This window comes from Erythrolamprus reginae, chromosome 1, assembly GCF_031021105.1.
Source record: "Erythrolamprus reginae isolate rEryReg1 chromosome 1, rEryReg1.hap1, whole genome shotgun sequence".
Taxonomy (NCBI): domain Eukaryota; kingdom Metazoa; phylum Chordata; class Lepidosauria; order Squamata; family Dipsadidae; genus Erythrolamprus; species Erythrolamprus reginae.
Window position 1 is genome coordinate 405320375 of NC_091950.1, and position 13861 is coordinate 405334235.

At 40.9% G+C, this 13861-nt stretch overlaps 1 protein-coding gene across 1 annotated transcript in view; it reads left to right on the forward strand.

The window, feature by feature from the left end:
- The window catches only part of SPNS3 (SPNS lysolipid transporter 3, sphingosine-1-phosphate (putative)), a 44496-nt gene that overhangs the window by 16209 nt on the left and 14426 nt on the right, over positions 1-13861 (forward strand). The window contains exons 5-10 of the mRNA XM_070735217.1: positions 164-230; positions 1472-1608; positions 4696-4848; positions 7718-7907; positions 9721-9786; positions 12203-12301. Of these exons, the coding sequence (XP_070591318.1) occupies positions 164-230; positions 1472-1608; positions 4696-4848; positions 7718-7907; positions 9721-9786; positions 12203-12301 (712 nt within the window). The remainder of the gene's footprint in view (positions 1-163; positions 231-1471; positions 1609-4695; positions 4849-7717; positions 7908-9720; positions 9787-12202; positions 12302-13861) is intronic.

The window sequence follows — 13861 nt, forward strand, 5'->3', positions numbered from 1 at the left end:
TTCATATCAGTTTGGAGTTAAAATAATTTCTAGCTCCCTCCAAAACGTAGCATGTCGAATAAAGGGTTGAAATAATGGGAAGGAGGGTGCCTGCGCAATGCAGGAGGTTGAACTCTGTGGCTTTAAGGACCTCTTTCAACTTGGATTTTTTACTCTCTTGCAGCGGACTCGGTTATATCTTGTCATCTGGAGTGACACGTGCAAGTGGTTTTTGGGGCTGGGGCTTCAGGGTGAGTCTTGGCTGTTCAGGTCAATCTTTAAGAGAATCCTCCTGGATTAAAATGGTGGGGTTACGATAATCTGTTAGTTGTGTAACTTCTACCTTCTCTTTCAGCTGGTTTTAAGAAAACATTGAAAAAGAAATAATATAAAAAATATTATAATATAAAAAATGTGTTCTATGAGTTCTACAATGTTAGATTTTTGTCTATGCGTGTGAGTTCTTCCTCCTTCTCTCGCTCATCTCTCATCTCTCATGTATCTATTTATCTATTTATCTGTCACCCATCCATCCATCCATCATCTATCATCTATCATCTATGTCTATCTGTGTGTCTGTGTGTCTGTCTGTCTGTCTATCTGCCTGCCTGCCTACCTACCTGCTTACCTACCTACTCTATCTATCTATCTATCTATCTATCTATCTATCTATCTATCTATCTATCTATCTATCTATCTACCTATCTACCTATCTACCTATCTACCTATCTACCTATCTACCTACCTGCTTACCTGCCTGCCTACTCTATCTATCTATCTATCTATCTATCTATCTATCTATCTATCTACCTACCTACCTATCTCTGTCTCTCTGTCATTCATCTATGTGTACCTATGTGTCTGTCTATATCTGTCTCTATCATCTACATGTCTCTATCTGTCTGTGTGTCTGTATGTATGTATTGTCTATCTATAATCCATCTTTCTCTCTCTCTTTCTTTCTTTCTTTCTTTCTTTCTATCTATCTATCTATCTATCTAACTATCCATCCATCCATCTATTATTCATCCATCCATCTATCTATCTATCCATCTCGGGGCTGTCACAAAGAAGAGGGAGTCAACCTATTCTCCAAAGCACCTGAGGGCAGGACAAGAAGCTATGGGTGGAAACTAATCAAGGAGAAAAGCAACTTAAAACTAAGGAGAAATTTCATGACAGTTAGAACAATTAATCAGTGGAACAGCTTGTCTGCGAAGTTGTGATTGCTCCAACACTGGAAGTTTTTAAGAAGATGTTAGATAGCCATTTGTCTGAACCGGTGTAGGGTTTCCTGTATTGGAAGACCTCCAAGGTCCCTTCCAACTGTTATGTTATATTTTTAAAAAACTAGTTTTTTATTGTGTTTTCTTTTTAAAAGTGGAAAATTAATTTAAAAATATTTTTTTTTTAAGTGAAAAACAAGAAATACTACTCCTTCAGTTTCTTGTAATCGTCCTCGTTAATATTCCTGTTGCTTGTGTCTCCGTAGGTTACTCCTTTTATAGGAATTGCAGGCATGATTCTCCTAATTATTTTAGTCCCTAAACCAAAGAACAAGACACTCACCACTGGCAAGGGTACCAGAAAGTCAACCTGGTTCAAAGACATTTCTTCTCTATGCAAAAAGTAAGGGTATTTCTTTTCCTGTTCTTGCATAATAGCCCTTAAGATTTCTAGCCATTATATTATTGTTCATTGCAGTTCTCATGGCCCCATTGCTTACAGTTTTGTTTCCTCCTATATAGTAGAACATGCATGTATGGGAATCACTAAATTTATTTATTTTTATTTATAGAATAGAATAGAATAGAATTTTTATTGGCCAAGTGTGATTGGACACACAAGGAATTTGTCTTGATGCATATGCTCTCAGCGTACATAAAATAAAATATACATTTGTCAAGAATCATGTGATACAACACTTAATGATTGTCATAGGGGTCAAATAAGCAATGAAGAAGCAATATTAATAAAAATCTTAGGATACAAGCAACAAGTTACAGTCATACAGTCAACATGGGAGGAAATGGGTGAAAGGAATGATGAGAAAAACTAGTAGAATAGAAGTGCAGATTTAGTAGAAAGTCTGACAGTGTTGAGAGAATTATTTGTTTAGTAGAGTGATGGCGTTCGGGAAAAAACTGTTCTTGTGTCTAGTTGTCTTGGTGTGCAGTGCTCTGTAGCGATGTTTTGAGGGTAGGAGTTGAAACAATTTGTGTCCAGGATGTGAGGGGTCAGTAAATATTTTCCCCACCCTCTTTTTGACTCATGCAGTATACAGGTCCTCAATGGAAGGCAGGTTGGCAGCAACTGTTTTTTCTGCAGTTCTGATTATCCTCTGAAGTCTGTGCCGATCCTGTTGGGTTGCAGCACCAAACCAGACAGTTATAGAGGTGCAGATGACAGACTCAATGATTCCTCTGTAGAACTGTATCAGCAGCTCCTTGGGCAGTTTGAGCTTCCTGAGCTGGCGCAGAAAGAACATTCTTTGTTGTGCTTTTTTGATGATGTTTTTGATGTTAGGTGACCATTTTAGGTCTTGAGATATGATAGAACCTAGAAATTTGTTTGTTTTGTCAAGTATGCATTGGTGGTATACAAAGATATAATAATATTCATATACATGATACTAGTAAAAAAGAAATATTAAAACAGGAGATGGAAGGCACTCTAGTACACTTATGCACACCCCTTACTGACGTCTTAGGAATCAGGAGAGGTCAACTGTAGATAGACAAAGGGTAAAGTTTTGGAGGTTAGGTCATGACAATACAGAGTCTGATAGTGAGTTCCATGCATCAACTACTCGGTTACTAAAGTCGTATTTCCTGCAGTCGAGTTTACAGTGATTTACATTAAGCTTGTATCTGTTGTGTGCTTGGGTGTTGTTGGGGTTGAAGCTGAAATAGTCATTGACAGGAAGGACATTGTAGCAGATGATTTTATGGGCTCTGCTTAGGTCATGTTTAAGGTAATGTAGTTCTAAGCTTTCTAAACCTAGGGTTGTAAATCTAGTTGTGTAGGGTGTTCTGTTGCGAGTGGAGAATTGGAGGGCTCTTCTGGTAAAGTATCTCTGGATATTTTCTAGAGTATTTATGTCCGAAATGCGATATGGGTTCCAGACAGATGAGCTGTATTCAAGGATTGGTCTGGTGAAAGTTTTGTATGCTTTGGTTAATAGTATGAGATTACTGGAGCAGAAGTTACGTAGGATTAAGTTAACAACTCTTGATTAAAGCACCACAAATCTGTCATTTCAACAGTAGGGCCAGTAAACATTTGCAGACACTAGAGGGGGATGTTGGCTTGTAGAAATCTTTTTTATTTTTCCTTGTAAGCATGCTTTATCCTGCAAGTAAATCTTTAGACCCCTTTTTTTCAATTGGGGTCTTCCAGGTTTGTTAGGGTTGCAAATCTCTGGGTTCTTAACCAGCAAGGCAATAGTTCAATCTGAAAAAAAAGCAACCCAATACTCTGGAAAAGGTAAACCTATTGTCATAATTCTGTTATAGTGCTTTAAATTTACAGTGTTTGTTCTGCAGCTTCGCAAATATTTAATGTCTGAAATTCGTATCATCAGTAAGTCTGTATTCAAAATGCTCTTACTGAATCTATCCATGGAGCACGCTTCAGATGATGGTTAATTTAACTAATTTTTCTGACCTTGCACTATTTATCAGATGATAATTTAATGCAGCAGCTTCAGGGACTTCAAAATGTCATGTCCATCACGATGCCATTATGCAAAGTACACAATTTGGTACTTGTGTCCCAATGTGTTGCACAAATATGTATGTAAGTCACATCACGACGTTGTGACGCATCAGTTGTTTCCCTATGTCTTTCCTAGCCTCATAATAGGCTGAGTTTACACAGCACACATTACCCTACAGAAGCCAAGCAAGATTGAATCTAACCAAGCCTAACATAAAGGGTGCTTTAAGTGACTGAACAAAATGTGTTCTGTGAACACAGCCATATTCTACAATTTACTCTTTTATAAAAGCTATATCATCTGCTTCTAAACCCCCCCCCCCCATCAAAAGGTGGCTAGCAGACATATTGGGATAAAAATTGTCTCTGCTAAAATATATTTGCAAACGCAGGTCCTATATTTAAATACAGTGGTACCTCTACTTAAAAACTTAATTCATTCTATGACCAGATTCGTAGGTAGAAAAGTTTGTAAGAAGAACCAATTTTTCCCATAGGAATCAATATAAAAGCAAATAATGTGTGCGATTGGGGAAACCACAGGGAGTGTGGAGGACCTGTTTCCTCCCAGGAGATTCCTAGAGATGCCCCACAAAGGCTTCTCCCTGCCTTTTTTGGCTCTGTTTCCTCCCAGGAGATTCCTAGAGAGGCCCCACAAAGGCTTCTCCCCACCTTTTCCAGCCCTATTTCCTCCCAGGAGATTCCTAGAGAGGCCCTACGGAGGCTTCCCCCTGCATTTTCCGGTTACAGTTTCAGAGGCTCGGGTTTGTATTGAAAAATGGTTCTTGAGAAGAGGCAAAAAAAATCTTGAACACCCGGTTCTTATCTAGAAAATCTCTTAAGTAGAGGCGTTCTTAGGTAGAGGTACCACTGTATTTAAATAGTAATATATTTCACAATTTTCTGGGTCATAATCCTCCTACATCTTGACCACAGAACTTGGTACCTCTTCTTTCTCCATCACTTCTTGAGTCATGCCAACCTTTCTTTGTCTCACAGCTGGAGCTTTATAGGATCCTCGCTGGGTGTAACTTGCATGGGTTTCATCACTGGCGCTCTGGGTTTCTGGATTCCTGTGTTCCTTTACAGAGCTGAAGTTGTTTTGGGTATTATACAACCATGCAGCAAAGAACCATGTGACAGCCACAATAGGTAAGGCAAAGACTTGTGTAAAACGCTTACTTATTTGATTGTTATCCTGTTTTTATTTGGGGCCAACAAGATGGCACACATATATGTGTGTAAGTGATGTACCGGTGCCTGGAGGCTGTTGGGGCCTGGATGGGTGTCAACAGACTCAAACTCAACCCTGATAAGATGGAGTGGCTGTGGGCTTTGCCTCCCAAGGACAATTCCATCTGTCCATCCATCACCCTGGGGGGGGGGGAGTCATTGGCCCCCTCAGAGAGGGTCCGCAACTTGGGCATCGTCCTCGATCCACAGCTCACATTAGAGAAACACCTTTCAGCTGTGGCGAGGGGGGCATTTGCACAGGTTCGCCTGGTGCACCAGTTGTGGCCCTATTTGGACTGGGAGTCACTGCTCACAGTCACTCATGCCCTCATCACCTCGAGGCTCGACTACTGTAACTCTCTCTACATGGGGCTACCTTTGAAAAGTGTTCGGAAACTTCAGATCATGCAGAATGCAGCTGCGAGAGCAATCATGGGCTTCCCCAAATATGCCCATGTTACACCAACACTCCGCAGTCTGCATTGGTTGCCGATCAGTTTCCGGTCACAATTCAAAGTGTTGGTTATGACCTATAAAGCCCTTCATGGCACCGGATCAGATTATCGCAGGGATGGCCTTCTGCTGCACAAATCCCACGGACCGGTCAGGTCTCACAGAGTTGGCCTTCTCCGGGTCCCGTCGATTAAACAATGTCGTCTGGTGAGACCCAGGGAAAGAGCCTTCTATGTAGCGGCCCCAGCCCTCTGGAACCAACTCTCCCCAGAGATTAGAATTGCCCCCACCCTCCTCGCCTTTCGTAAGCTTCTTAAAACCCACCTCTGCCGTCAGGCATGGGGGAACTGAGATTTCCCCCTAGGCCTTTACAATTTATGCATGGTATGTTTGTATGTATGTTTGGTTTTATAATAAGGGTTTTTTAGTTGTTTTAGTATTGGATTGTTACATGCTGTTTTTTATCACTGTTGTTAACCGCCCCGAGTCTATGGAGAGGGGCGGCATACAAATCCAATAAATAAATAAATAAAATAAATATGATGTCCCCTCTTCTTGTTCCCCCATAACAGCACCTTGTGAGGTGAGGTGAGGTGAGTTGGGTTGGAAGAGGAGGAGTAGCTCAAAGTTACACAGATGGTTGTTATGCCTAAGCAGGGCTGGGTTGGGAAAGGATACCCTAGAATTCACAGTCTCTCAGTTTCCAGCCCAGCCTTTAGCCACCACACCACATCTTGGAAAAACCTTGAAAAGCAAATGGAGATTATAGGAGATTCCTGAAAAGATCTGTGAGATTTCTTTAGTTCTGCTCGCTCTTTGGACTGATAGAAAAAGTCCTAAGCATAGCAAGGACGTCAAAAGAAAGCAGACTTGGTGGCAAAGGTCCAAGTGAGGAGAATACGACAAGGCAAGAAACAGGACCTTGGATAGCTCCGGATACATTTTGGCAGCTGAGATTTTTCTGTTGAAATTATTAGCTGGGTTTGCTGAGCAAGATTATCCAGAAATCTTGATTGGACATTGCAATACAAATCGAGCCTTTATCACCATCAATTTCAGTATTTAAATGAAATTACAACTTTAGCATATTGTTCAAGTCTAAAATGATTACTAGATTAGAATATTTTAAGTGAGCTGATTTAAATGAGAACAATTAGATCTAGACCCCCTAACCGATAAATGTGATGCATGGTGTGATTGAATTGGTTGATTGATTAATATTGGGTTTTTAGCTGTAATTTTTTAATGTACTGTATTACATTTGTTTTTTACACTGTATCTTGTGAGCCGCTCCGAGTTTTCGGAGAAAGGGGGCATACAAATCTAATAACTAACTAACTAACTAACTAACTAACTAACTAACTAACTAACTAACTAACTAACTAACTAACTAACGGAATGACTTGCCTTCAGATGTTGTGGGTGCTCCATCATTGAGAGCTTTTTAGAAACATAGAAACATAGAAGATTGACGGCAGAAAAAGACCTCATGGTCCATCTAGTCTGCCCTTATACTATTTCCTGTATTTTATCTTACAATGGATATATGTTTATCCCAGGCATGTTTAAATTCAGTTACTGTGGATTTACCAACCATGTCTGCTGGAAGTTTGTTCCAAGGATCTACTACTCTTTCAGTGAAATAATATTTTCTCATGTTGCTTTTGATCTTTCCCCCAACTAACTTCAGATTGTGTCCCCTTGTTCTTGTGTTCACTTTCCTATTAAAAACACTTCCCTCCTGAACCTTATTTAACCCTTTAACATATTTAAATGTTTTGATCATGTCCCCCCTTTTCCTTCTGTCCTCCAGACTATACAGATTGAGTTCATTAAGTCTTTCCTGATACGTTTTATGCTTAAGACCTTCCACCATTCTTGTAGCCCGTCTTTGGACCCATTCAATTTTGTCAATATCTTTTTGTAGGTGAGGTCTCCAGAACTGAACACAGTATTCCAAATGTGGTCTCACCAGCACTCTATAGAAGGGGATCACAATCTCCCTCTTCCTGCTTGTTATACCTCTAGCTATGCAGCCAAGCATCCTACTTGCTTTTCCTACCGCCCGACCACACTGCTCACCCATTTTGAGACTGTCAGAAATCACTACCCCTAAATCCTTCTCTTCTGAAGTTTTTGCTAACACAGAACTGCCAATGCAATACTCACCACCACATCAACATTATTACCTTTGCTCACAGCCTTTTAGAAGAGATTGGATAGTTCGTCTGGAAAATAAATATATAAATATGGGGAATATATAGATTTCTACACCAAAAGGGCCTATTTAATGAATGCCGTTGATAAAAATGTTGTGCTTTTGCTTGGTCCTTAGTGAGATATTTGGAGGGATCACCATAGCAACCGGCATTTTGGGGGTCGTCCTTGGAGCAGAAGCTGCCCGAAGATACAAGAAGGTTAACAACAGGGCTGACCCTCTTATCTGTGCGATGGGTTTGCTCAGTTCATCTCCGTGTATGTATTTGGCTATTATGCTGGCTGAGAAGAGTATTGTCGCTGCCTACGTAAGTGACCAAAGAATTCTTATATTTAATGGATGAGTTTTGTTTTCACTTTAAAGAAGCCACAGTTGATATACTGTATTTATGCAGAGGTGGGTTCCTCCTGGATCACCTCGGTTCTATAGAACCAGTAGCAAACTGCCGGTGACATTAGGGAGCTGGGTCTGTCAGTGCTGATCCATGGACACCCCCATTTTGGGGTGGGGGATTTTTTTTAAAAAAATAATCTTTATTAAACATATATAGTACATTAACAGAAGAAAGGGTAGAATGGAAAATAACACATATCAATTATTGATACAATCATAAATATTATATTGAAAGACAAAATGAGAAAGAAAATAGAAAAAAAGAGAAAAAGGAAAAAAGAAGGGTTTAGATAGAAAGAGAAGATCATAAAGATAAGATAAGAATAGGGGGGCAGCTGATATCTGGCACATCAATAATATATGACCTCTGATTTGAATGTGTAGATCAGTGTTTCCCAACCTTGGCAACTTGAAGATATTTGGACTTCAACTCCCAGAATTCCCCAGCCAGCAAATGCTGACTGGGGAATTCTGGGAGTTGAAGTCCAAATATCTTCAAGTTGCCAAGGTTGGGAAACACTGGTGTAGATGGAGTAAACTTCCCTTCGGTTTTATTAACTCTTGGTAGAGTAGTAGTTGATTTTAACAAGTATAAATGGAATTTGTCTAATGTATGATATTATTATGATTTTGAGGGGTGGGACTTTTTTGGTTTTTTTTTCATTCTGTGCATGTGCAGAAGCTGAATTTTTGGCACTTTGCCTGTACCACCAGTTTGTTTTCAGCTTTTGGGGGGGATTTGTTTGCAAAATTTCAGCATTGTGCCTATGCATGTGGGTATTTGAATATCCGCATGGCCCCACAGTGTGGGAGGAAGCGAACCGGCAACAAGGTAAGTTAGAACCCACCCCTGTATTTACCCCTTTTGTTACTCCTCAATAAACGCTGGGAATTATGGAACCAAGAGTCCCGCGCTTCTAGGGTATGTCAGCTAGATGACAAACCATGTTAAAGTTCAGTCATTGACCACAGAGAATTTAATGCTTCGATATATAGTGGTACCTCTACCTACAAACGCCTCTGCTTACAAACCTTTCTAGATAAGAACCGGATGTTCAAGATTTTTTTTGCCTCTTCTCAACAACCGTTTTCCACTTACAAACCCGAGCCTCCAAAATTGTAACCCGAAAAGGCAGGAAGAAGCCTCCATGGGGTCTCCCTAGAAATCTCCTGGAAGGAAACAGGGCAGGAAAAGGTGGGGAGAAGCCTCTGTGGGGCCTCTCTAGGAATCTCCTGGGAGGAAACAGAGCCAGAAAAGGCAGGGAGAAGCCTCCATGGGGCCTCTCTAGGAATCTCCTGGGAGGAAACAGGGCCTCCACCCTCCCTGTGGTTTCCCCAATCGCACGCATTATTTGCTTTTACATTGATTCCTATGGGAAAAATGGCTTCTTCTTACAAACGTTTCCACTTAAGAACCTGGTCACGGAACGAATTAAGTTCGTAAGTAGAGGTACCACTGTAATTAGGATTTAACAATTTGAGTCCTCGCAATTGTGAGGGAAAGCACAGGAAGATTGCTAGAAACAAATGAAATGTTATGATTTCAGCATTCGGTATTACATTTACCGAAAGTATAGCCAGGGGATATGGCAGCTTGGAACGGATAAATATGGCATCAATTATTTGTCTGTAGTTTCAGCTTATATTTCTAGCAGGGCATTGGATTGCCCTTCGCATCAACTCATGACTGTTCTGAGTCTCTCTCTCTGTCTTCTTTAATATTTCAGATTTTTATTGCCCTTGCGGTATTTTTTTTATCTTTAAACTGGGCCATTGTGGCTGACATCCTCCTGGTGAGTTCAGTTCAACTGTCATTACTGTCATATTGATTTTGTTGATAATCCAATACTTCTATTCTTAGTTCTCCGTGCTCTCGGTTTTCACCTCCCGTCAGGCTCTACGTCAGCAAGAACTCGGGGAGGAGGGGAGGGCAGGGGAGAGGGGAGGGGACGCATGGTGAAGGACCGTGGAATGGCCTGACATGCACTTTGATACACATTCCCTGAAAAGCCAGTCTTGATGTATCTCTCAGGACATCCTAGGAAAACATGGACCAATTATCAGGAAAGACTTAATGAACTAAATCTGCATAGTCTGGAGGACAGAAGGAAAAGGGGGGACATGATCAACACATTTAAATATGTTAAAGGGCTAAATAAGCTTCAGGAGGGAAGTGTTTTTAATAGGAAAGTGAACACAAGAACAAGGGGACACAATCTGAGGTTAGTTGGGGGAAAGATCAGAAGCAACATGAGAAAATATTATTTTACTGAAAGAGTAGTAGATGCTTGGAACAAACTTCCAGCAGACGTGGTTGGTAAATCCACTGTAACTGAATTTAAACATGCCTGGGATAAACATATATCCGTCCTAAGATAAAATACAGGAAATAGTATAAGGGCAGACTAGATGGACCATGAGGTCTTTTTCTGCTGTCAATCTTCTATGTTTCTATGTTTCTATGATTTGCATCATAAAACTAAGCCATCTGCCGAAATTCTGTTACGGAAGGAACTTACCAACCTGGTGTGTACCAGACACACAAAGATTGACATATGAATAACCCATTCAATGTCCCTTGATGTTAAATTTGAAACAGGAGAGCTATAAAACCATATGAACACATCTGTAGTGGCATAATATATTCTTCACGACTCCTCTATTCCTGCCACAGATGTCCCTGCTCTACAGTTAACGGAATCAGGATTAGTGGAAGTAGCCCAGCTTCCTGGGTTTAAATATAATAGCCTTGGGCTATTTAAGACGTTGGGTGATTTGTAGTTCACTGTATCACAGGGACACAAGCATAATCTTAGCTTGTTGTGTTTTGCTAAGCTGGCTTTAAGTTCAGGGGTACCAATAGAGTTTGATGGGTGCAAAAGTCCAAAATTGCAGTATATAACCACATGATCAGGATGGAATCCTTCAGAGAGTATCATTTTCTTCTCTAAAGAAGAGTTCATAAAATCTGCTGATCTGGGGACATGGCTGCATAAATACAACCTCTTAATCATGCCGGTGGTTACAGGTATAATGAAAATAATCCTTTGCTTTTATTTGCACCGGAATATAAGACACACTTTAGTTTTGGGGGAGGAAAATAGGGGGGGGGGGGCGGAATCTACCTACCAGGTATTCATCTGGATAGCATCCTTAGGCTGGTCAGCTTCAGCACATTATTTTATCCCCTGGTTAGGGCTGAAAAAAATTCTTTCTCAGAGGGAGTAGCAATGAAAACAAGCCTGCAAAGACTCAAGGCTGAAAAAAAACCTTCTTCGGAGTAGCAACGAAAAAATCCTGCAAGCCAGAACGATTGTTAGCACTTTGTTAGGGCTAGAAAAAGAAGCTTTGAAAAAGCTACATTTGGAGTATAAGACACACCCAAATTTTCAGCCTCTTTTAGGGAAGGAAAAAGGTGCGTCTTATACTCCAAAAATATGGTACAAACTTTGTTATTTACAAAGTTTAAGCATCAATGTGCACACCCATAGCCATTCAGCTTATAGCAATGCCAAGCAAGTCTACTTGTGATACAGGGTGTGTTCCAAAACTAATGCAATTATTTTTTTTAAAGTAATTTATTGAACAGATTTGCACAAACACTTAAAATTCTTCAAAATACTGTCCTTGGGCCTCTACACATTTTTTCCAGCGACTCTGCCATGACTGGTATGCGCCTTGGAAGGCGTCTTCGGGGACCTCTCACAAGGTCTTTGTCTTGGCTAATTGGATCTCTTCTATGGATGAAAAACAGGTTTCTTTCAGGGCTGGGAACAAAAAGAAGTCTGCTGGGGCGACGTCAGGACTATGGGGGTGGGGCGTGGGGCAGCGTTGGCACCTGGTGTTTGGCCAGGAACTCGTGGACTCGTAGAGCATTGTGGCAAGGCGCGTTTTTCATCCATAGAAGAGATCCAATCAGCCGTGACAAAGACCTTGCGAGAGGTCTTTGAAGAATTTTAAGTGTTTGTGCAAATCTGTTCAATAAGTTACTTAAAAAAAAATAATTGCATTACTTTTGGAACGTACCCTGTATGTATTATTTATGTTGTAAGCCACCCTGAGTCCTTGGAGAAGGGCGGCCTAGAAATTGAATGAATGAATGAATGAATGAATGAATGAGTGAGTGAGTGAGTGAGTGAGTGAGTGAGTGAGTGAATGAATGAATGAATGAATAAATTGACATGATTCCTTTATTTTTATTTTTTTCAGTATGTAGTGAAACCCGCATGCCAGTCAACTGCATTTTCTCTTCAAATTTTTATGAGCCATTTGCTGGGTGATGCTGGCAGTCCCTCCTTCATTGGTATTGTAAGTTATGGGAAGGATTTGTGGCGTAGATGGGGCAAGGCAGGATGGGTGGGTGACAAGAAAGCATGTCCTTTGGTGGATGAATTGGAAAAGGTGCAACGTAACCTCATTTTATTTGGACTTTAGAGGCCCTTCCTATTGATGGATTAGCTTTACAATAAACTAGAGTTGGATTTTTCTTTGGAAAAGTAGCAATCCTTGTCAGGATTAAGCACTATTTTGAGGCAATATCTCAATGCAGAAGGAAGGACTACAAAAAGAATGCTGAGTCATTCTGAGTTAATTAAGCACGCAGCAACCTGACTGGGTGATAAATATATAAATATGTAAGAGCTTTTGCATTGCTCTCTCTGCTCTCTGCTGTTCTCTGCTGTTCCTGTTGCTGTATTGTTGTATTGGTCTGTTGGTTCCTGTGAGTTACTGTAATTGAGATAGTTATTATTATTATTATTATTATTTATTAATATTTATTGGATTTGTATGCCACCCCTCTCCATAGTCTCGGGGCGGCTAACAACAATGATAAAAACAGCATGTAACAATCCAATACTAAAACAACTAAAAACCCTTAATAAGTTGTAGTGATACTAGTGAGATACTAGTGTGGTGTATGTATAGCAAGGTAGAATACAGAGAATAGTGTAAATAAAAAGTAAATATATTTTTGGAAGACTTCCTACTGCTGCTGTGTTTCATTGAAGACTTCAACTCCATATCTATTGGTCTGTGGCTGGCTGGCTGGGCTGGTTAGCTGGTTAGCTGATTGGGCTGACTAGTTTCTGAAAGTGCAGCTCTGACAATCCTGGCTTCAAGAGCTCTGAGGGCCATTCATCTCATTCAGGGAAGGGCTGCCTGTCGCCAGTGCTCCCGCTGTGCCCCCAGGAGCAGGAGGGTATGCGCAGAAGCCGAATCTCACACAAAGAAGCTCGTGCATGAAAGATTTTGCTGAAAATTGAAACCACCACCAAAAATCGGCAAAATCTCATGTGAAAGAGCATCCGCACATGAGATTTGGCTTCCTGTGCATGCACAAAATCCAAATCTCACGCTGATGCCAGTGCCTGCCTACCAGCAGCTGGAGCTGCATACGCAGTTCCATTTTTCCAACCAGGACTGCGTACCTGACCGTTCTAGCTATAGCCCAATACTGGTCTCATTGCGCCATTGAGCCATGGTGGCGCAGTGGATAAAATGCAGTACTGCAGGCTAATTCTGCTGACTATTGGCTACCAACAGTTTGGCAATTCGATTCTAACCAGATTCTAGGTTGAGAGACACGTACAGTGTGATACACAGAGAGGGGATGAGAGGGAGACATAGAGAGACACATACAGTGTGATACACAGAGAGGGGATGAGAGAGAGACATAGAGACACATACAGTGTGATACACAGAGAGTGGATGAGAGAGATAGAGACACATACAGTGTGATACACAGAGAGGAGATGAGAGAGAGAGACATAGAGACACAAACAGTGTGATACACAGAGAGGGGATGAGAGAGAAACATAGAGACACATACAGTGTGATACACAGAGAGTGGATGAGAGAGAGACATAG